The sequence below is a fragment of the Tympanuchus pallidicinctus genome, unplaced genomic scaffold (genome assembly GCF_026119805.1).
Source record: "Tympanuchus pallidicinctus isolate F22 unplaced genomic scaffold, pur_lepc_1.0 scaffold1, whole genome shotgun sequence".
Lineage (NCBI taxonomy): Eukaryota > Metazoa > Chordata > Aves > Galliformes > Phasianidae > Tympanuchus > Tympanuchus pallidicinctus.
This window is the reverse complement of record NW_026294618.1, coordinates 46,487,458-46,509,166: the sequence shown is the minus strand read 5'-3', so window position 1 is coordinate 46,509,166 and position 21,709 is coordinate 46,487,458. Positions and strand designations below refer to the sequence as shown.

General features: G+C 40.6%; 1 protein-coding gene across 5 annotated transcripts in view; it reads right to left on the bottom strand.

Moving 5' to 3' along the window:
• The window catches only part of DSE (dermatan sulfate epimerase), a 32,422-nt gene extending 14,330 nt beyond the window's left edge, over positions 1-18,092 (bottom strand). For 2 of the 5 annotated variants that reach the window (XM_052674170.1, XM_052674254.1), the window contains exon 1: positions 6,358-6,479. Coding sequence is in view for 3 of the 5 variants with exons in the window: in XM_052673896.1 (XP_052529856.1) it covers positions 6,354-6,769 (416 nt within the window). In the remaining 2 variants the exon portion in view is untranslated. Of the gene's footprint in view, positions 1-6,353; positions 6,823-10,165; positions 10,296-15,838; positions 16,021-17,751 lie in introns of those variants that run through there. The other 3 variants (XM_052673896.1, XM_052673989.1, XM_052674081.1) reach the window with 3 other exon arrangements.
• Positions 18,093-21,709: the final 3,617 nt, after the last annotated feature.

Here is a 21,709-nt window from a genome sequence, read left to right as displayed (position 1 = left end):
AACATTAGACAATATGAACCACAGCTTAACAGCTGTGTTTGAAAGCAGCAACTTTTATTGTAGCACTGTAGTAGCCTCTCTTGTCTTTCAAAGGTATCAGATGCTACAAAAGAGGAATTCAGAGTAAATAACGTCTACAATGGATTCCTTAGTACAGAACAACCACTTTCAAACATAAGCACATGCCTGAGATGCTCTTTTAGGTTCTCTTCATCTTTGCTATTTAAAATACTCCTTGTTACTTTATTTTAAACACTGACATAGATCCTCCATAAGGAAATCACAGAGAAACAAAGAGATTGTGGATAACGTAAACAGCTTATTTTTCCTATGTGTTTTGAGAACTCTAGTGTAGTGCAACGTGGTTCCTGTCTTAGATTTGCCACCTTCTGCAATTAACAATGAAACCTGGAAGGGGTTATAGCTCAATTCTGTAGACATCACCTTAAGATGCCAAGCACCACCACGCAGGCACCACACTGTCCCAAACTAACAGTGTACACATTACCTTCACTGAATGGGATCCCATGCTCTGGAAAACAACATAAACTGCATAAAAATTTGTATGGGAAGTAACAAATCAATATTTTGTCTCTTTGAAACAAAACCAAGAAAAATCGTGATAAGACTAGCCTCCCCACTTCTCGGCAACACATACAACACTGCTAATGTCCCTTCTTTCAGAAACTGTTAATGCATTTTCCCCCTCATTTCTATATAAATTCCCTCATTTCTCATAAATTCCACCTTATCAAAACCCAAACCATTATCATTTCTCTAAGACGTGAAAGCCAAAGAGGAATAAACACTGTCTGCTCTGTTCAAGGCAGGATTTGAACCAAGTAAAATTCTCTCGCTTAAGTGAGATCCCTGATCCTGGCCTACAGGATATTTAGAACCTCCCTTCCTTCACTTCACCCGATTTGTAAAAACAAATTGAAGCAAATAAGAACATAACATACTAGCTTAAGAAACAGTGGGCAGTGTGATACCTGACTTCCAACCTCAGTATCTAAAGATAATATGGCATCACTGCATCCAAACTGAAGCATTAAACATGCCCTGACACATGCATTACAAATGTAGACCACATCCTGATTCTTAATGCTTCAAACCTCCTCATGACAAATTGCTTACTGAAGAATAACTTAGAGGTTGAAGGCACATTAAGCTAATGATTGCAAGAAGCATGGCAGAAATCATTCTTCAGTAGTGAAACACTCATTCACATTAGGTTGATGCAAATGCAATGAATCAGGGCCCTATTCACAAGACTTTCAGTTGGAAATTATTCCAAGGACACTGCCTCTGTGCATTTAGGTGTAATCCATCTTAGACATGGTAGCCAGGTAACAGCATGGTTGAGCTTAATGCGTGTTAAATGCCAATGGTGATGCAAATACTGCATGTAATAGGGCCAAGTGAGCTCTTAGTCCTGTGTCCAACTGTGTAATTCTACAGACAACACCAGTGCCATGGCACCCAAGATATCCTTGCTATTGTTTGGGAGCAGGAGATACAGCTTTCAACTCACAAGGCAAAGGTGACAAATGTTCTCCCTGATCAGAAGAAGCATACGTACCAAGGGAGACAATACACACCATGATGAAATGGGAAAATGAGACCACCAGCATTTATTTTATAAACTAGACCCAATGCCCAATATTTTTCTTTCACAGTCTCCAAAGTGAAATATTTTCCTGTACTTAAATTGAATACGTTGTTCACTGACAGAACAATATCTTCCAATTTTTGTTTTGAAGAGAAAAATGAAAATCCTTAAAAAATTCTGATCAATTCAAAACAACCTCCCAACTTTCACCCTTTCAACATTTTTCTGTTTGCCACCAAAGCAAAAATTCCATAATCTGCAAAATGCAAGTACTCAGTCTTTTGCAAAAAGAAATACATTGAGTTTGTTTTTTAAGACCTTGAATAACTGATGATTTGTATTTCTAGTGTGTGTCTAAGGTAAAACAACACAAGTTTGTTCCTATTCATTTCAGCTCAGTTCATAAGAGAGACAAAGGAGTGCTTAAATATATAAGGCTAAAGTCATAACAAAAAAGAAAAAAAAAAAAAAAAGACAACAGACAATGTATTTTTCAGAAGTTTAAGAACATATTATACAAGTAGGGCCCTACTGCTTAATATGCTGAGGAGACAACTGAAGCTTTACTCCTTCAAAAAATTATTTTCCATTCTTTTTTTCTCAGTTTCCCTATGGGCTTGTAACCATCATTCTACTGATTCTCAAATTGCTTTTATATTCTTTTCTCCCAGTTTTGCCTTTGATCATAAGAGAGTCCCTTTCAAATTTTACTCTTTCTTAATATTAATCATGACCCTTCTATACTGACATATTAATAAAATCTGTTTTAGTAACTCTCAGTAGTATATAAAGCAGGCAAAGAAATGTGGTTATGTTAACCCTAACTCTTTATTGTAAGTTTCAGGTTATAGCAAATTTTGGACTAGGAAGGTAAGCTCCCTATAGTCGCCACTGAACTTGAGTGCTGATTTATCTCCAGAAAACCAGGCTAGAATCCTATTTTAAAAGAGAAGATATAGAAGAAACTCTTAACACTTCAGCTGCAGTTTAATTTCAGAGTCATGCACAATTTCCACTTTTAAATTCTACATATGAAAATGATAAGAACTCAAGGGTTTGATATTTCACTCACTAACATAATGTATATTCCAGATACTGAATTCATCCTCCTACCATTCTTTTTCTTTCTCGCTCTAGGAGACTACCCTGACAGCATCCTCCAACCTTTTTACATACTAATGCAACGTGCAAAAAACTCAGCAGTCTTACAAAACCCTCCTCAGTATTCTCTGAATGTGCCAGACGGTTGATTTTTGGGAGTTAAAAATAAGTGCTAAATCCGTGTTGTCAGCACAGTCTTCAATTCAGCACATGAACTTATTTCTACATTTAAATATTTTTACTCATGCATTTTTATTGTACAATTCATATTGTCCAACACTGAGCAATATCTGTACGCTAACAGCAGACTTCACCATACTCCAATACTTTCAATAAGCATAGGCTAACAGAGGGCTATGGGATTGCCAGATAATAAGGAATACCAGGAGGGTCACAGATTTGTTATATTGAAGACACCTGTTAGTTTCTGTTTACTTGCTGCTATTTCTTTGGAATGTCTGCACATGTTTGACAGCAATTATTTCCAATATGAAACCATGAAGTCAGGCTTGCTGTCAAATCCCATACCTTATCATACACTGGTATGTATAACAGCATATTTCTGTTAAAAAATAGTGCATGAACTGTGTATCAAAAAAGAACAGTACAGAAATCCCTTGTCTGGCAATTCTAGGCAGGGAAATCTTTCCCATTGTGAAAAGGGTGCAGAAACCGTGATCTTCTGAGGTATCTGTTTGTAGAGAAGACTTTGTAAAAAACAACAACAACAACAAAGAACCACAACCTTTTCTAACTGCTTTGTCCAAACAAAATCTGACTGGGCTCTTATTTCTGCACAGTGTTTGACTCCAATTGCATCACTTCACTCTGTTCTGGAAGAGGCCGAGACAGCATACGGAAAGAATCACTAGTGCAGATCCCTCAGCCAACAACGCATGTCTGGTAAGGGAGTGTGCGAGGTGACTCGGAGATAAAATGCCAGAAAAATGATCTATATCCTCTGCTCTCTGTAATATAAGATGCCTTACATAAGGACAAACTTTCCCTATGGTTTTAAGTGGCATTTAGATTGAATTCCAGGAAGATCAAGAAAGTTATTTAACAACAGCTTTTAATTTTTACAGGCAAAACAGTAGAAGTTTGTCTATTTTTATGGAAACATTCATCTACTACATCTCCCTCCTCCTGCTAGGCTCCAAAACGTTGTCTGTTCCCATATTATTTTGATTATAATTATAGCTAGCTATTAGCCACTGACCCTTTGTTTAATCTAAATGTAAACCTACTCCAGGATGTAGCAATTACGGATGCTCTGTTATGAGCAGCATGCCTCTCAGGAGCGGTTGTTATGACAAACAGCTCAAGCTGTGTTAGCCTACACAAATGGGAATTCAATTAAGGGTGCCTTTTATTATGTGATACAAAATGACTACTCTAATGGTTGAGGAAAGACACAAGTGCTTAACTACATGCCATTTCCAAGCATGTATCAATTACCAGTAGACTTTATCATAACTATGCCTTGATATGTTGAACTGTATTTGGACTATAGAGGATTCTCACTAATGTAAAGATGAATTTTTAAAATGTTAGTCAGCTTGGGGGGTTGGACTCAATGATCTCTGGAGGTCCCTTCCAACCCCTACAATTCTGTGATTAATGTCTTGACATTCTGAACAATTAATCAGTGATGCTGGAAAGTTGATATATTCTATCCAACTACTGCCCACACTACCAAAATACACTTTTACTTACAGTCACTACAAAAATTAGAGGCAAACTACCCAACTCAAGTTTTTTTTTTTTGTTTTTTAATTCTAGAGTTACTTTAGAGTCAATGACATTTAAGTGAAAGTCAGAAGAAATCTAGACTATACTCTTGAAAGAATTCAGCTGCCAAAAAGTAATTCATATGATAGCCAGATCTAACTTGCCAATACATGTTGACTATCATCAGAGATAAAAAGACAATTTAGGGCAAATTACATGCCATTCTAGGTACTTATATAAGAGAAGAAGTTTAAGGAGAGAAGTTTCTCTAGATTTGCTTTACTTACTAATACATCTTTGTACAAGCCTTCTTTACTCTGACATAAGCAGTTTTGACACATAAGTCTCATAACATTCAAAGTCCTAAACTTGAATACCATCAAAAACCTTCTTTCTTCCCATTCTCCTGTGAAGAGTGTCTACACTTGAATTAGTAAATAAGGATAATATTCTTAATTTAGCAGTCAGAATAATATTTTCCTCAAAATCTGACAGAAACTAAACACGATTAAATAGACTGAACAATATTGTTTTTTTAATAGTTCCATTACTGTGACACTGCAAGAATTGTTCATAACCAGTCTTATTTAGGTAGGGCTCATCTCCAGAACACCTAAATATCTACTAGTAGCAATCAGACAAGAACTGTTGTACATGCCATCTTTCCTCTCCTAGTCTAATCCTAAGTGGAGAATTGTGTGCAGTAACGTGTTTTGCATGCACTTTTTAATTATATTTCTCAGATTTACGAAATCTGCCTGTTCAGAAGCTGTAGGAGTGAACACGTTGACCAACCTGAGCAAAGTCAGACAAAGTAATACATGCCCCAGGGGTGGTAGATTGCTACAGCCTTTCATAAAGCCACTGCTAGATGAAGGAGAGAACTTACAGAGCTACAGAGTGAAGTTCACGTTGAAAGCATGGAGGAAAAAAAAGAGAAATAATCAGGTATGAAAAACAAAGGAGTGTGAAGATCGTTTTCAACAATCAAACAGTATCTTAATGCAGCCTGATTGAGTGGGTGGCAGCCCTGCCTATCGCAGGGAGTTGGAACTAGATGACCTCAAGGTCCCCTCCAACCTAACTCATTCTATGTTTCTATGATTCTATCTTAAGAGTTCCAATCAGTAAATTCACTCAACAGTGAAAACACTAACTTCTGCCCTGTAAAAAAAAAAGTGTGGCACAGTGAGGACAGAATAATGCATATGACAACTCCTATCCAAATGAAGTTAATGCAGGTCATCAAAATGCTAGACACTTCAACAGCTGCAGTAAAACACTTCAAAAAAACAACTATTTCTTTCATGACCTACAATGTCTTTAAGGGAAGCCTGGGAAATGCACAGCAATGTGGAGTTGCAAGCCTTAACTAAAGCTCAGACAGATGTTAGAGCATTCATAAAACACTTGTTTGAGGAAACTCTGAGTGTCACTTGTACCTAAATCCTAAAGACACCGTTTCACAGGGCAGTCTTTTCTGAATTCTTCCTAAGGAAACATTACCCAAAGGAAATTTGCTAGTCTGGAAAAAGAGTGGAAAAAGTTAACACTACATTCTCACTACAAATCAGATGGGAAAGCCTGGCTTCTGATGTGTGGTGGTTTAGGATTTTTTTTTTTTTTTTTTTTTTTTTTTTTTACTTTAGAGTGAAACTTCAGACACGAAGGGTCCTGCCTCTTCTCTTCGCATTAATTCACAATAGGATAGATACAGTGAAGGTAAAAAGCTATGTGGCACTGCTGATTCAGATGAGGGTAAATGCGTTTGGCAAGTTAGTTACTGTCAAAAAGAATGTTAAAACAACTGAAACAATTCAAGTAATTTACTAATCTAACTCACTTTTCCAGCTGCAGACAGTTTATACAATAATAACAACTTAAAAAAAAAAAAAAGATAAAAATCTACCAACTAGGCTGAGCTGCCATCCTCTCCATGTAATCCTTGGCCATGCCAATGGCTTCAGTGTTGTCAGGATAGAGAACACAGAACATTGCCAAGGCCCCCAAGTTGTTGCCGTAAATCTCATTCCACCGAGCGCTGAACTCCTTTGGATCCCATGGCGGGAGGTACTCCAGGGGGTTTGACAGCATTGTCTGCACTGCCTCCATCAGCCGAGCCGTGATGTGTCGGTGTGTGGTTGCAGCCTGGAGACGCAGACCCTCCACGTCACCCTTGGAAAAGTAGAGCATGGGATAACTGTCGTAGTTGGCATTGACAAAAGGAACCATGGCATCCACGTCCTCCCTGATGCCGCAAGCAAAGGCGAAGCACATCACATGTATGAAAAACACACTTGGGGCTCCCCGGGTGTGAGTCCTCATTGTGGCATCAGATCTCCAAGTCCCAGTGGGAGCCAAATCATCTTTGAAATATCCTATGGCAGACAGATGTAAAAGAGTTAGAAAAACAATCCGTAAGGCAATATAATCAAGGATGCTTTTGAGGAAATATGAGTCCAACGAGACTTAAGACATGTGGCTTTCAAATCATTTCTCTACAAATCATTCAGACTGAGCAATCCATCCTAAAGAAAAACCTACCTGCTTTGAAATCTATATACTCCTACCAGGAGCTGATACAAGGAGAATGAACACACTGACAGTTCAAGTATTTGGGACTCACTGAAGTTTCAATTCATTGCAATAGTGCCTAACTCAAAGCACTGCTGTCTTACTGGGGAATAGATGAGGGAGAGAGAGGGAAGGAAGGAGGAGTGGGGACTGCCATTGAGATGGTGCTAGCAGCAGCCAAGCCTGTGTGCTGCACTGGCTGATGTTAACAGCTGGAGAACGAAGGATGTGGAATGCTAGAGTTTGCGTAGAGGTCATTTTATACTGTGCTCTGACACGTCCTCATTTTCAAAAAAAAAAAAAAAAAAAACAAAAAACGAATAAAGAGAACAAGGAACAGGCAGAGCCTTAGAAACACAGCTGAAATACCCAGCCTTTAGGACATTTAGGTATTTTGTATCTTTTTTTTTTCCCCTAAGCGGCTCTCCATCTTGCATTTGGAGATTTACTGCCAGCTACCAAGGAGGCTGAAGGTTAAAGTAAAGTACATATTTTCCTACATACACAAGTTCTCAAAATGTGCCCAAATGGCAAATCTATACTGAGGTTAAATGGAAGTATTTAAACATAGTAAGCTACTTAGTAGAAAACACCAACTATCTAGCCTTAAGTCTCAGATAAAACACGGCCAGGATCCCCCTGAGGAAAGCCAACAAATTCCTCAAATTCTTCACAGGGGAAAGGTTACAGAAAGCAGACTGAAGAGAGACAGCTTTATGTAAATAATGAACAGTAGTTTTCAATTATTGAAAAAGAAATAGACAGGAGGAAAGAAAACCTAAAAACAAATATGAAATATTTTTTTCCATGGAAAACCTGTTTCATAGGATTCAGTAATAAAACTCATAAGAGGCTGAAGTACAAAGCAACCTTTTATTTCTCCCCACAGTTCCCTATGTATAGATGCCAACATTTCCTAACAGAAATTTAGGCTGCTAAAACCATGTTTAGAGACCCACATCCTGATTCCACAATGTCATTACTGCATGCACAGTGAGGCAATCTCATTGGACTGGGACCCTCAACAACTACTGGGTATACAGACCCTCAGTCATTTGTGTTCTGTCAATTTAGAAGAAAGTAATTACAGCCAAGAAGTACATCTCTTTTGCATTCCTCCTTAGGGTAAAAATAATGTTGTACTCTGTAACTGTCTGCATTTATGCATTACAGAGCATAACACAATTGCTTTAACAGAGAGTAATGGAAGATGACATTTTCATACTACGCTAACACATTTTGCAGGTAAGTTTTGCCATTTTTGGGATGTAAACCAATCATTACAGGACACATTACACAGATCAAAGTGTGGTTTAGTTGGTAATGCTTGTACTATGTCTACAGATTGCTCACCACATACACAAAGAAACATGCACTGTGGTTTATCCAAACACACTCAATTCTGTTGGTATCCTCACCTATAAATAATGAATACATACAGAAATATATTTTGAAAGGAAGGGTGAATATATTTTAAATAAAAGTTGAAAAAAGCCTTTTGAAATGCAGTGTATTTAAAAAAACCAAAAAACAAAAAACAAACAAACAAAAAAAAAAAAACAGCTCAACAAGAACTGTTGAGAACTGCTTTATCATGACAAAAAAAAAATATTACCACATTGCTTAAAAAAACACTTTATGATCCTTTAGAAGTGGTGAGAAAAGGAAAAAAAAAAAAAAAAATCCCACATAGCAGAAAGGACTCCATGCATTCCTTGCCTTGGTTTGATTCCTGGAAGGACTCTCACACATCAGTGAGAAATTAAACACATACTTGAATTTAGGGATGATATTAAAATCTCCCTAAATTACAGTCTTTCTGACCAGGGTATATACTGCAAAGTTTCCCATGACATCCCCCTTTGAAAATTTGGACACACGTTTCCCAGCACTAAACCAAAAACAAACATCTCCTGTGTTGTCTAAAATCCATAGTTCATATTTTATGAATTCAATAACCTCCCTCCCCATCTTTTCCTGGTTTGGAAGAAAGTCAACAGGCAGTGACAAAAACAGGACTACAAAGCCACTAATTTGTGATCAAATCACATCAGTACAGAGTGACCTTCCTCTCCGCATGCACCTCTGCGGAGGCCCCAGCCACAACCACAGAGGGGGACTGGGACAGCGTGAGCATGGCCAAAGCAATGCTACAGGAGGAAAGAAAGGTGTTTAGGTGTTCTGTGTTGTCTCAGTTGCAGTGCCCTTAAGAGCAGGACTAACAAAACTGATAATGAAAAGTCACAGCCGTGGCCAGGCAGTATCAGCCAGAGAGGAAATATGGACCAGGTGGTTACAGACAGAGCCCTGAAAAAAAAAACAAGCTTTACAGGGGCTTCCAGTAGCTGAGCTGCCTTGAAGCACATGCAGAATTGAGGCCTTCCCAGAGTAGGATGGACTTGACCACATTTTACTGATTTACTGATCTCTCTCAGTAATACCACAGGGCTCTGAGGTGCCAGTGCTCTTCCTCTTTGCAGTTGGTTAGAAACTAAACTGGCTTGTAAGGTATCTACAAAACTACTTCAAAAATTATCAGACATGAGATGTAACAGGCTCCAGAAGAACCAATTCACCCTTGACAGGAGAACCCGGCCAAAAATAATAACTTTTAGAGACTATTTAAAATTCGATACAATGGTACAAATATCCTTAGGGAGGAAGGGATGACAATCATTAACCCCTGAAGCATAATGCATAAGCATTATGTGTTGAACTCCATATTCTGATGTTTCTTTAGCTAACTTAGTTGCCTACTGAAACCTAAAGAAACATACTGCACTGTTGGAAACATGCATCTGAAACCCAATTATCTCCATAGCTCAGGTGAAGCCAAACATGGACAGACTATTGGCCACATAAACCCCAACTTAACAGTTGTGGGTGAACCTGCAACAAATTTGGTCAATACACAGGGCTGAAATGAAAAGGAGCCCGGCTTTCTGATTGTTTAAATCTCACTCACAATACTACTTTTTAAAGTAAAAAGAATTCCTTAATGTCATATTGCACTACATCATCACCGACCACATCTTCCAGAAAAACTTTATCATGCAATTCAACCTTTTCTGAAAACAGTTTTTTTATTCAGTTTGGAAACCATAACCTGATAAAGTATTAAAAGTAAGGAGAGTGAAGGATGCTTACCCACTGAAGAAAATGTTAATATATCATATACTTTGAAGGGTTGTCACTCAGTCCTAGACTGAAAAAGCATTTGCCATGATTTCCACTCCACTGCCAGCAGAAACAAAACAATAGAGGAACATCATTTATTCTAGGGGGAAAAAAAAGAATAAATGTTAACTATTTTCATTCTCCTCATCCACAATAAACACTGGATATTCTACTGGGGGAAAAAAAAAATATTATAAAACTGATGCCACTAACTGAATTGGACATTGTTATACACAGTAGGTCCACCAAATAAACACTGTCTAAAGGAAAACAGAGGCCCTGTTAACTCCAGCTGCTTGTGCATTGAAAGACAGCTCCAGCAGAGAGAGCAAAGGAGCAGGAAGAGGGGGTGAAGGGCTGTGAGGAAAGGACAGCACTGGTTGGATCAGCAACACCTGAAGCACCCTGACATTATGGATTATTAAAACAAAACAAAACAAAACATTTAGAGACTAGTGACTTCAGTTCTGAAGAGGCACTTTGGGGACGATTTTTGCTGGGACAGCTCTTGTATCTTCTCTCAGAAAAAAGAAATAGTGAGCATCTCTGGTAGCATCTTCAAGACTCACCCATGTCTCACCTCTGACATGATATCTCATCAGTATGCACATCTATGACCAGCAAAGCTGGCACTTAGGATTTCTGGTGATTAAAGTTTCCACCAGAACAGCATGGATTCTTCAGGTTACTGAATGAGAGGCTCCCACCACGGTTGAGGGTTGGGGCACACGCAAACCAGCCCTGCCCACCCAGTCTCACTAGGAGTGACTGTCTCAGCACACAGCTCTTGCCTATGCTTGCTGAGGCTATGGGCCCTCCTCCTCACGGTGGAGAATCAGCTTCTATAAAACCAAGTTTATCATTTGGAAACAGTGATGTTTTAAAACCATGAGCATGTTAACTGGAAAGTTATTTTATAGAAGAATATCTGCTTTAGCACTGATTGAGTACTTTGCAAACAAAAACAGGAATGTAATCGAGTCATCTAACTGAAACTAATTGCATTTAAGGACAAAATAATGCAGCTAGAGTCCATGGAAACAGAGAGATGAAAAAGTCAATAGAGACTAATCGCATATATTGCCATTCAGTTCCTATACTGACTCATGGATCTATCTGTGGGCAAAATTAGGCAATACAGTGGGACCAAGAAAAGTACAAACTAATCTGCACACTGTAATAACCACAACAAATCCAGTGTCTAGTCATTAGGCTTGAGAGTTTAGAGTGCTAATGTTCCACATCAGCAGGTACTACCTAGATCCTTTCAGAGCTGCAGGGCTAGACAAGAGTACAGGAGATTGACATGCAGCTGAGAGTCCTTCCTCCAAACTCAGTGATTGATTATCTGTCCTTCCAGTAACAATGCTGGGAAGGTGGAGTACCACTGCTCACAACTTGAGTAATACCTATTACAACCTTAACCACCAGGGGACATTACTTTGCTTCTTCCTCTCATTTTTCCATTGTGAGAAAAATGCTACACCGTAAGTATGTGATCTGAAAAGTATTTAAAAGCTTAAATATTGAAATGCAAAAAATAACTCAGAAATCAATCTGCAATAAAGAAAGTACCACTCAGGTACCTGTGTGTTTGTTTTGCACTTGTTCTAATATGATCTAAAATAACCTTAAAAGAGGCTTTGCATCAGCTTGCATGTCTGAGCGATTGCTGTAACTCTGAAAACCATGAAGGCAACCAGAAGGAAGTAGTTCCTAAACTAATTACCCATCTATGACATCATGTCAGCAGTCAAGATTTAAACTTGTGCCTATCCTTTGATCTATGCACAAAATTCAATGGATCTATTTAGCACAGCATGCAGCTGTATGGGTATCATGACGGGTTGCACTCAATTCTGCACTATGCTGCAGACAGAGCAGGAGTTCACTGTAGAACATGTAAGTTATCAGCCATGGAAGCCCTGCCTGCACTTAGCCCTTCTATTTCAAATCGTATTTGTTGTTTTTACCACCATATTTAGAAATCAGCATGGCCTACACACACCCAATGCATAACCTTTTCTCTGCCTCAAGCAAAAACAGGATTTAAATTTTCTGCATGCCCAAACCATAGCCTGGGAATTTGGAATTTTCTTCTATTTTATAAGTTATTCCACTACACAAATGCTTTCTCAATTTTTCAGTTGTACAAACATTACTACTCTTAACTCTCACTGGGATCCTTTAATCTATACTTCGCTGTCTAGAATGAATAAGAAAATAATTTTGATATGCAGCACCATAAAGGCAGTAATTCCCAACCAGTTTGGACATGCCTGCTAAGGCATTCAGTGAATAGAAGCTTAGTCACTTCTACCATCACGGACTATATAACTATGAACCTCCACAGAAAGATCTCTTTGAGAGCTCCAGAACTTTTTATTTTATCCTAAGCTGAAAAAAATTTTAAAAGGCCTTTTAAATGATTAGAAATAATTATTTTTCACAGAAGCTAGCACTAACAAAGGCAACTAGAAAGTATGAACTGCTTTTGCCCATTCCACTGATGTCCCAGAGGTCAACCTGCAAACCACTTGTCCATCCATTACACAGTTCTAACATGTAGGAAACTTCTGGGGACTAGAACTATCACCACAGCAGTGCAGAAACTCAGAACAGAGGAACCTGTAACAGTTCAGGTTATTTTTTTTGCAATTGCTAAGAAGCATAGCTTTTTCTGACCCGTTCAGCAGGCCTGGAAGTGTGTGAACAGTTGGACTTGGGGTATCAGGAACTACACAGAAGGTTTCCTGTGAAAGCAGCCTCCTGGCCAGAAGAGAAACTGTGTCTCACCACGGGAAGTAAGCAAAGGAAGAGATTATTTGAGGTTACCCAGAGCGTGATCTGTGCACGGATCAAGCAACAGAAGTACAGTGCACAGGAAAAGCTGCAACACACTATGTGATTGCAATGCCCAGGAGGTGCAAATACAGGACAGAAAAAATTAATCATACATGTAAAAGGGGAAAGGCAATTTTACTGCCGTCAAAACAAAAATCCTCTTTGTGCCTAATCCAACCTGATCAGACTGCTGCGTGTGGAGCTTCTCTTGCTGCTTCAGCAGGCCAGTTATCAGAAACTTCTGACACTGGTGTTTCCATCTCACAATTTAGTTCCTATTCCCTTTTCCAATTAATATCTTTTTATTAGCTTTCTTCTTTACTCCTTCTACTATTTGTAAATGTTTCAAGTCCCCTGGCTGGTTGTTCACCTCTACTATGTATAATTGACAGCTTTAAACTTTCCTGCTTATTGTTTTAATTGCCCTCCAAGATGAATGGAGACAAATGCCTCAGCTGGTGTTCTACAAACTCAGCTTTTTCTCCAAGTATATCTGCGCCTATTTACAAACTTCAGCAGTTGAAGATATCGAGTATTTATTTTTGTTAGCATTTCCACAGAATGTCATATCAACAGATGGGAATGCATCATATCCTTTGCTTGCTATGGGATCAGAGTGCATTTTAACTGTCTCCCATATCCTATTAATGACTCAGTTTTGCATACAAAGCTATCCTACAACTTTATTTATATTATGCTGACATATAAAGAACATTGGTAAAAACCAAAGTAATCTATACTAGTCAATTCACGAATCTAAAAAGATTATAATCTGACTTAAATCAACGCTTGGTTTTATATAATTTACATCTACTTTTAAGACATGCATACTCACATAGAACTACTCTTTCATTTGCTGTAATACAAACATCTCTATGTTTATTTTCTTCAGTTGCACCACCTCACCTGGCAGCCCCTTCTCACCTCTACTCAATATACTGTTCATAATTATTGGTACAACTCTGTCGTTACCTGTGCTACATTCATATTTCATTGCTATACATCTCTGTATCTCCAGTTTCTATACATAAAGATGTATAGAGAGCACATAGCTTCTCTATCTATATAATATGTATGTACCAGATGCACCCAATGTTTTTCAGGGTACAAACTTGAAGAGAAAATAAAACATACTGCTCCTTTGAGATTACTGCTATCTTCACTGTGGCTGAGAACAGACATGCTAAGAAGAGCCAGTTATATTTTCATGGAAAGAAGCTTCCAATACAGACACAGCTCAAAGTTTCACTACTCCTGCAAAGTTTAGCTGCTCATGTTTGGCATAACCAATTTTCTTGAGTAGGCTTCAACATTACCATCAAATTACAGGTTAATCTTTAAATTTAGAATTGCAAATACTAATTTTTCTGGCTTTGAGCTGTGCAGGCATGGCTCTCGCAGCTCAACCAAAACATTACGTAGCACTTTAGCAAAAAATGTGGTATACCACAGTTACAAGGATCTGATCAAAAAGCTTTAAAGTAACTTGGCATCCACAGAAACATCCTTAGAGAATTTCTGAAATACTTCCATAGCTATAGCAAATATTTCATTGAAAACTTATGATGGCAAACATGGTTTCTATCAAACATTCAGCATACTTATCATCTCTGATAAAAACAAACAAATGAAAACAAACAAGAACATAAAGAAAACTGTGGTGGAAGAACTCTAATGTTAAAATTAAGTTTATCTGCTACTGAAACACAATACCTAACTGAGAAAACTGACCAGAATCCCTAAAGTCCATTGCCTACTCTAAACAAGGCTATTGCCAATCCCTATGATACTCTCCCTGAGTCTGAGCTAGGAGGAAAAAAAAGAAAAGAGGACCAAACAAAGGTAATTTCAGACCATGTAAAAATAACGGCCTCACTGCGACTGAGTTTTAACAACTGACTGCATCCCAACGGCAGTGAAAAAGTGATGTCAGCATCTGATGGGAGAAGCTATTCCCAGTGCTCCGTCCTTCATGTCATTCCCAAAATGACCAGACCTCATAGGTCAGGTCCGTGTTACCAACGCCTTGTTTCTGCTGAACTTCTGCTGGCCAAGCATTTGTGAGAAAGGGCCCACATGACATCAGCAATATTTCCTATTTCCTGGCAAGATTTAATCCCCTTCCCTGCTCCATTCCCATCGTGAGCAAATAATCGAGTCTGGAAAAAGCGCAGTGCAGAAGGGTCTGGGGCTTTTGCTAATGAAGCTGTCACACCTCATCATGTCCCCCACCATGATAAGCTGTTCCAACAGACACATAACACGGGTCTCACATGAGAAAATGTTGAATCTGTGGAGTGAATAAATCCTGATATTTGAATAAGGTGAGCAGGATCTGGCCCTCTGGATCACAGTGAAGAAAAGCTGCACCTTGTGCATATCTGGAATGTCATCCCTGGGTCATGGTCCATGCTTTGGCACAAAGCACACCCACCCAAACAGGGAACAGTTCAAGGGATGGGCTTTCAACCAAATATTAAGCCCAAGTATAATAAAGACATGACTACAGCTGTGAACACAAACTGGCACTGCACTGTAGCAGCTTTGGGAGTACAACACTGTAACCAAACTCCTTTATCTAAACCAGCTGAAAGGAAGTGCAAACAGGCAGGACAAGCTTGCTGCTGAGATATCCTATTTGCCAATTAAATGCAGCTCACTAAGAAAAAGCCGTATCTTTTATTATCTTCACACTTGGATTACCAAGTCTAAACCAGGAAACAAAAGTTACAGAAAGTTGTTTCCTTGTTTATACTTCTAATCTCTGCAAAAAATAAAAATAAAAAGGGGAAAACAAACCTTATTTCTTGCAAAATATCCAGGAACAATAGCAGTAGTAACTGAATCACTTTCTGCTCATTGCTGGAGTCTGATGGGGGTTCCAGATGTTCAAATTTCCAAACACAGACATAGGAATGTGACTCAGTTCTAACTAAACTAGTGTGATTGCATTTAGTGAGAACTGAGTCACAGTCCTGTGCAGACACTGCTGCTGCATGGCCTCACTTACAGCCTCACTTCACCCCACTCTCATGGCTCAGGCTGCCTGCCACTGACAGATGGGACCATTTCTTCACCTGCAAATAAGATGGTGATGCTCATTTGCAAACCACCAGCTGCCTGCTGGGGGCAATAATTTCCTACCATCACTGACCCAGGTTTGAAAAACTTTGTTCTTTTCTTTCTTAATTTTTTTTTTTTTTTTTTTAAAAAAGTGCCAGAAGAAGGCACTGAGTCACTGCTCATAAAGGAGTAGCTGAAAGCTAGCTTCAATTTTATTATAACTGTATGCAACCTATGAAAACAACTTCTAACACTTAGCCAGGTAATTAAATGCACTTCTTTCTCCACTGCAATGTAGAAATTTACTAAATACCTCATTAGAACAATTAAAATAAACTGTGATGACATTTGAGCTCACTTGAGTGACTAGAAACTATCAGCTTTTACCACAGGTAACCAATCTGCCTAGCTCTTCCTTTGCAGCACATACTCTCTATGACCTAAGTGCTGGGGTTAGAAGTGGTTGTATAGGGATACAGTGACAGAGCCACTGACCTCAGTGTCTTCTGAGGTCAGCATCCACACAGGATGCAGATACATTTATAAATGTATCTTGTTCTTATATTAAATAATACCTTTTTTTTTTTTTTTTTTTCATGGCAACACCAATCAGTGCTAAGTATCCCAATACTTCCAGCAATAAAAACAAACTTATTTTGAATAACAAGAAAACATTTTGTTAAAGCACTGGCAGTCCTTCCCCAGTGAGACAGCCTATTAGAAATATATTGTAGCTTTGTTTGCCAGCAAAATTTACAGTCAAGAAAATTCCAATCCAGAACTGGCACTTTGTTGCCTTCCATTAAAAACTTCAGCTAATGTAGGTCACAAAAGAAACCCATAGGAGCAGTGCCACACAATGCAAGAACCCCCAGCTGGAGTAACACTTAGCGCTTCTGTTGAAAAATGCACCCAGGGATCTCTGAGCAGTTATGAACTCAATTAATTAATTAGGGCTCTCAGCACCTCCATGACGCAGCGGGCACATTTATCTGCTTTATGAGTAGGGGAAGCAGAGGCACAGCGAGGTGGGGCATGCTGCCCGAGGCTACCCAGCGAGAGACTTTCAGAGCAATGAACAGAATCTGAGTTATTGATTCCCACTGCTGCCCTTCGCTGTATTGTTCCTTTCCCCAAACCCCGTGCTGAGTTATGATCATTGTTGGCGTGATAACCATCGCGTGGCAATGCTCAGCCGAGATTTGCTTGCTCTTTGTTTGGGCCGTATTAAAACTTGAGTGTTATTTAAACTGCAATAGATCTTCTCGGGCTGAGCAAACCCTGCAGCTACTCGAGCAATAATTCCTGCATTTCATTCCCAGCTACATTCGCTTCCTACGTCGTCACTGTCCAAAAAGGCTGCTTGGGGAGCAGCACAGCTTTACGCTGTTTGGAGAAGGGATGTCATAAAGAGGCGCAGCGCGGCTGCTCCCGGCGCCGTCGGGCCGCACTCGCGGGGCGTGCAGGAGGCACGGAGCGGCCCGAGGGCCGCCGGCATTGCGGGAGGTGGCAGCCGCGCTCCCAAGCTCACTCCGACTTTTCCAACAACCACCACCAAAAATCAAAACGGCAGGAAGTTGCATCGGGCAGATCTCCCTTTTCCTGTCTCTGGGCTCCCCTAGGCGCACGATGAGGATGCTCCCACTTACCTCTCACACGGGCACGTCTGCGAGGCTCCACTCAGCGCCTGCGGACGGCTCCGGCGCTGCTGCCGGAGGTGGGGCACAGATCTAAGCACCTCCAGTGCGCGGGGCCCGACCCGCGCCCCGTCGGCACCCGCAGCGCCGCCGAGAGGAGCCCCCGGGCCCGCCGCGCCCAGCGGAAAGACGGGACGGGATGCGGAGACGCGACGGTGCGGGGGCGCGCACTTTCTGCCGACGGCCCCTGCTCGGCGCAGCCTCGCAATTCCTCGAACAGCGAGTTTCTGCCGAGCAGCCCCGGGGCACGGAGCGGGGGGGCCGTTTTTCTACTCAGGAAGAAAGCGGCTGCCCCCTCCCGCTCCACCCCCTCCTCCCCGCCCTCCTTCCTTACCTCTCCCCGTCCTCCATCTCCTCCTCCCCCTCTCCGCCCCAGCCCCTCACGCCATGGCGGCGGCGCGGTCCCGCTCCGCCCGCCGCCCCCACGGCAGCCCCCGACCCCGCTGCCGTTCCCGCACGGAAGCAGCGCGGCCGCCCCTTGTAGCGGGGTGCGCTTGTTTGGAGCGCCGGCCGCAAAACAAGGAAATGCGTACCTGGCCCCAACCCCTACTGTCGGAATTGCGGGTTCTGCACGGCTCTGCACGGAGTGTGGAGATGAAAGCAGCCAGGGGGGACTCACTCGGTGTCCATCTCACCGTGCTGCATGATCATAGGATTATAGAGTATTCCGAGTTGGAAGGGAATCTTAAGGATCATCAAGTCTGACTGTCAGTCTATCACCACCGCATCCAACTAACCAGATTCCTCAGCATCTAAATATTTCTAGAACACTTCTAGGGACAGTGACTCCACCACCTAACTGGTCAGCCCGTTCTAGCACCTGATCACTCTTCTGAGAATCAATTTTTTCCCAATATCCAACCCAAACATCCTCTGGAGCAACTTAAGGCCATTACCTCTCATCCTATCCTTAGTTATATGGGAGAAGAGGCCAACTTCCCCGTCTCCACAACCTCCATTCAGGTAATTGTAGAAAGTGACAAGGTCTCCCCTGAGCCTCCTCTTCTCCAGATCAAACAATCCCAGTTCCCTCAGCTGCTTCCAATAACACTTGTGCTCCAGGCCCTTCACAGGTATGTGACATGCTTCTCTGAACATGGCCAGGACCTCCATGTCTTTCTGGTAATGAGGAGTCCAATGGAACATCTCACCCAAATGTCCCCTCAGAGTTCTTTTTCCCCACAATGAAACAAAACGTCAATTTGTCCACATGCTCTTTGAAATGTGATGTGACTGTATTTAAGCTTATACAAGTAAAAATGTGAAATATCAGCAGCATCCACACCAATCATCCTGGCTTTTATGCAGCCACTCAAATGAAGATGCTTGGAAAGGTAATGGAAAATGGGACAACATAATCAATCCTTGGGAACAGCTGTCTTTGTCACCGATAACCAGGAAAAAGTGAAAATGAAGATTTTCAAATGTTTGTTGGCTATACAAAGCTGAGTACATTTCATCATCTTGAGACTATGGCTGGGGTCCAAACAAAAACATTTACATGCAATAGCTCAGAATGCTGTACAGCCTCCTGGGGTTTCAATTTCCCAAAGCTTTTTCTTAACCATCATTTTAGTAGCGTTACTGAATCACTGCCTGGGCTGTAAGTGTACATACAAAACTGTTTTTCTGAGGATAATTCTAAGCAAGCTTCATGGTTTATGGCAGTGTGATTTCCTTCTGTTCTACAAAGACTGATAAGCTTGTAGAAACTAGGAAAAAACTAGAAACTCTACATTTATTTTTAATCCTTCCCTTTTGAGGTATTTCTCTGCCTATTGACAACCTTACCGGAATCCACCAAACTCAGAATAGTGCCAGAGCCTGGAAAGAAGCCTTGCTCTGTACTGGTAGTGACGTGCTGACAAGAAGGGAGTGCTTCATTTTTAGTCATGCAAACACCAGATTAATCATTAGAAGATGTATTTCTAAACACCTATTTGAATGGTATTGGACTATACTGCACTGATAATGCAGTTGTAAAATATTGGTGTTGTAACATGAATGAGCAAGAGAAAAGCTGCATCCACCACCAACCAGACATGGAGCAGAGAGAAAGTGCATGAGAATTCCCAGAACTGTTGGGATGCCTGAAGTGATCAGCAGGGAGATGTCCACGTACTGGTCATATGTTAGCATCACATTATTAGGTATTTAAATATATTGAGTCTAAGTAACACAGCATTGTTAACTTGCAGTTCTGAATGGCGTAACTCAAAACCTCATTTCTTGGTAGTACCTATCTGTGTTTCAGATAAACTGCACTATACTGCTTTGAATACCTGGGCAAGACATGCTGTGATCCCATAGAGCCTATGCACTCAGGTTCCTTTCTCAGAGGATGAGTTGAGATGTGCTTGGGTCTTGCTCTGACATCGGTAGTGGTGAAGAGCCACAAAGCCCCTGTGCTTTATGTCTTCTTGTATAAAATGGGACTCATTTTACTGCTCAGTAACCCATAAAGTGCTTGTCAGGCTAAATAAATACAATGAAATTTATATGCAGTCATTAGAAAAGCCCGACAGGCAAGAAATTTCTATTCTAGTTTAATTTCAGCTTTATGACTAATTGTTTTCTTTTTGCATCCTGAATGCACTGCTTACTTCACAGTCCTCCCAAAAGAGAAGGCTTTTTCCAGAATTTCTGAAGAATTCTTAAGTTTTTCATTCATTTGTGTGTAAACAGAAGAATTACATATCAGGCTCAGAAAAAAATCCTTCCACCATAAGCAAATAAGTCCTCAGACGGACTGCTGTGGCCTGCTTCAGCCACTACATCATTTAAAATTGGAGAGATGACAAAAATGAGAAAGACCCCAGTAGTAGCCATTATGTGGATGGGGAAATGGAAAAAATTATCTCAAGGAGGAGAAGACTGGAGGAAGATATGACAACAGCCTCCAGCTACATAAAAGATGGTGAAAAGAAGAGAATAACCTCTTATCCACATCCACTGGGAGCAGCCTGCAAGTTGCTGTAAGAGAATTTTAAGCTAAGTAGGAAAAAAAGTATTTTTAGGGGTAAATAAACTAGCAGAAGTAAATGGCATCTCTGGCCCTGAGGGCTTTTAAGAACAGTTAATCATACATTTACGAGGAACAGTTCAGATCTAGGAAGTCTGATGATGCTTGCCCTTAGAGTGAGGGCTACCTTGCTTATGCCTACATGGCCTGTCCAGTCCTCTTTGTATGGTTAAGTTCCAAGTGTGGCTTGCCATACCTTGCAAACCATTTCCAATCCAGTCACATAGGGTCCCTTTATAAATGCAGAGAGACTAAGTACTTTCAGAACAGAATTCATCTGACCCGTTTTAGACATCTTCTTGAGGAGATGATGAATCATGCCCCAGAGCTGTCTGTTCTTGCCACCAACACCGGGGCTGGTTTAAATGACCAACATGTCATTGTACAATTTCCAGTACAGTGGTGCCTCTGTCCCTGAGATCTTTCACTTCCTCTCTGCTCCCGAGAGTCAGGAGCCCTTTTTATTTGTTCCTTTTATTTTATTGGAAGCTCCCATTGAGATTAGTAAATTCTGTAAATAAAATTTTCTTAAGTTACATCATTCAACACTGAGACATATAGCACATTGATCTTTTGGGTGGCATTGCTCCAGAACAGACTGAGGAGAGGAATTAAATTTACCTATTGGAGCTGAAGACCATTGGCTCAGCCATTGGGAAGAGCATGTTCCATGGAAATTGTCTGAAAACTACTCAGGTCAGAAACCACTCAACTCGTATGTCACACACTATTTATATTTCCTCGGCCTTTCTGGTAATGACAGCATTACCAGCAACATGAAAATCCTGGTGCCTTTGTGCCTAAGAAAAATGTATGACACCAGCAGGTTTTAGTGTGCACAGAGGAGTCACTGCACAATGACACAATGGACAATGAAGACAGCGAGGT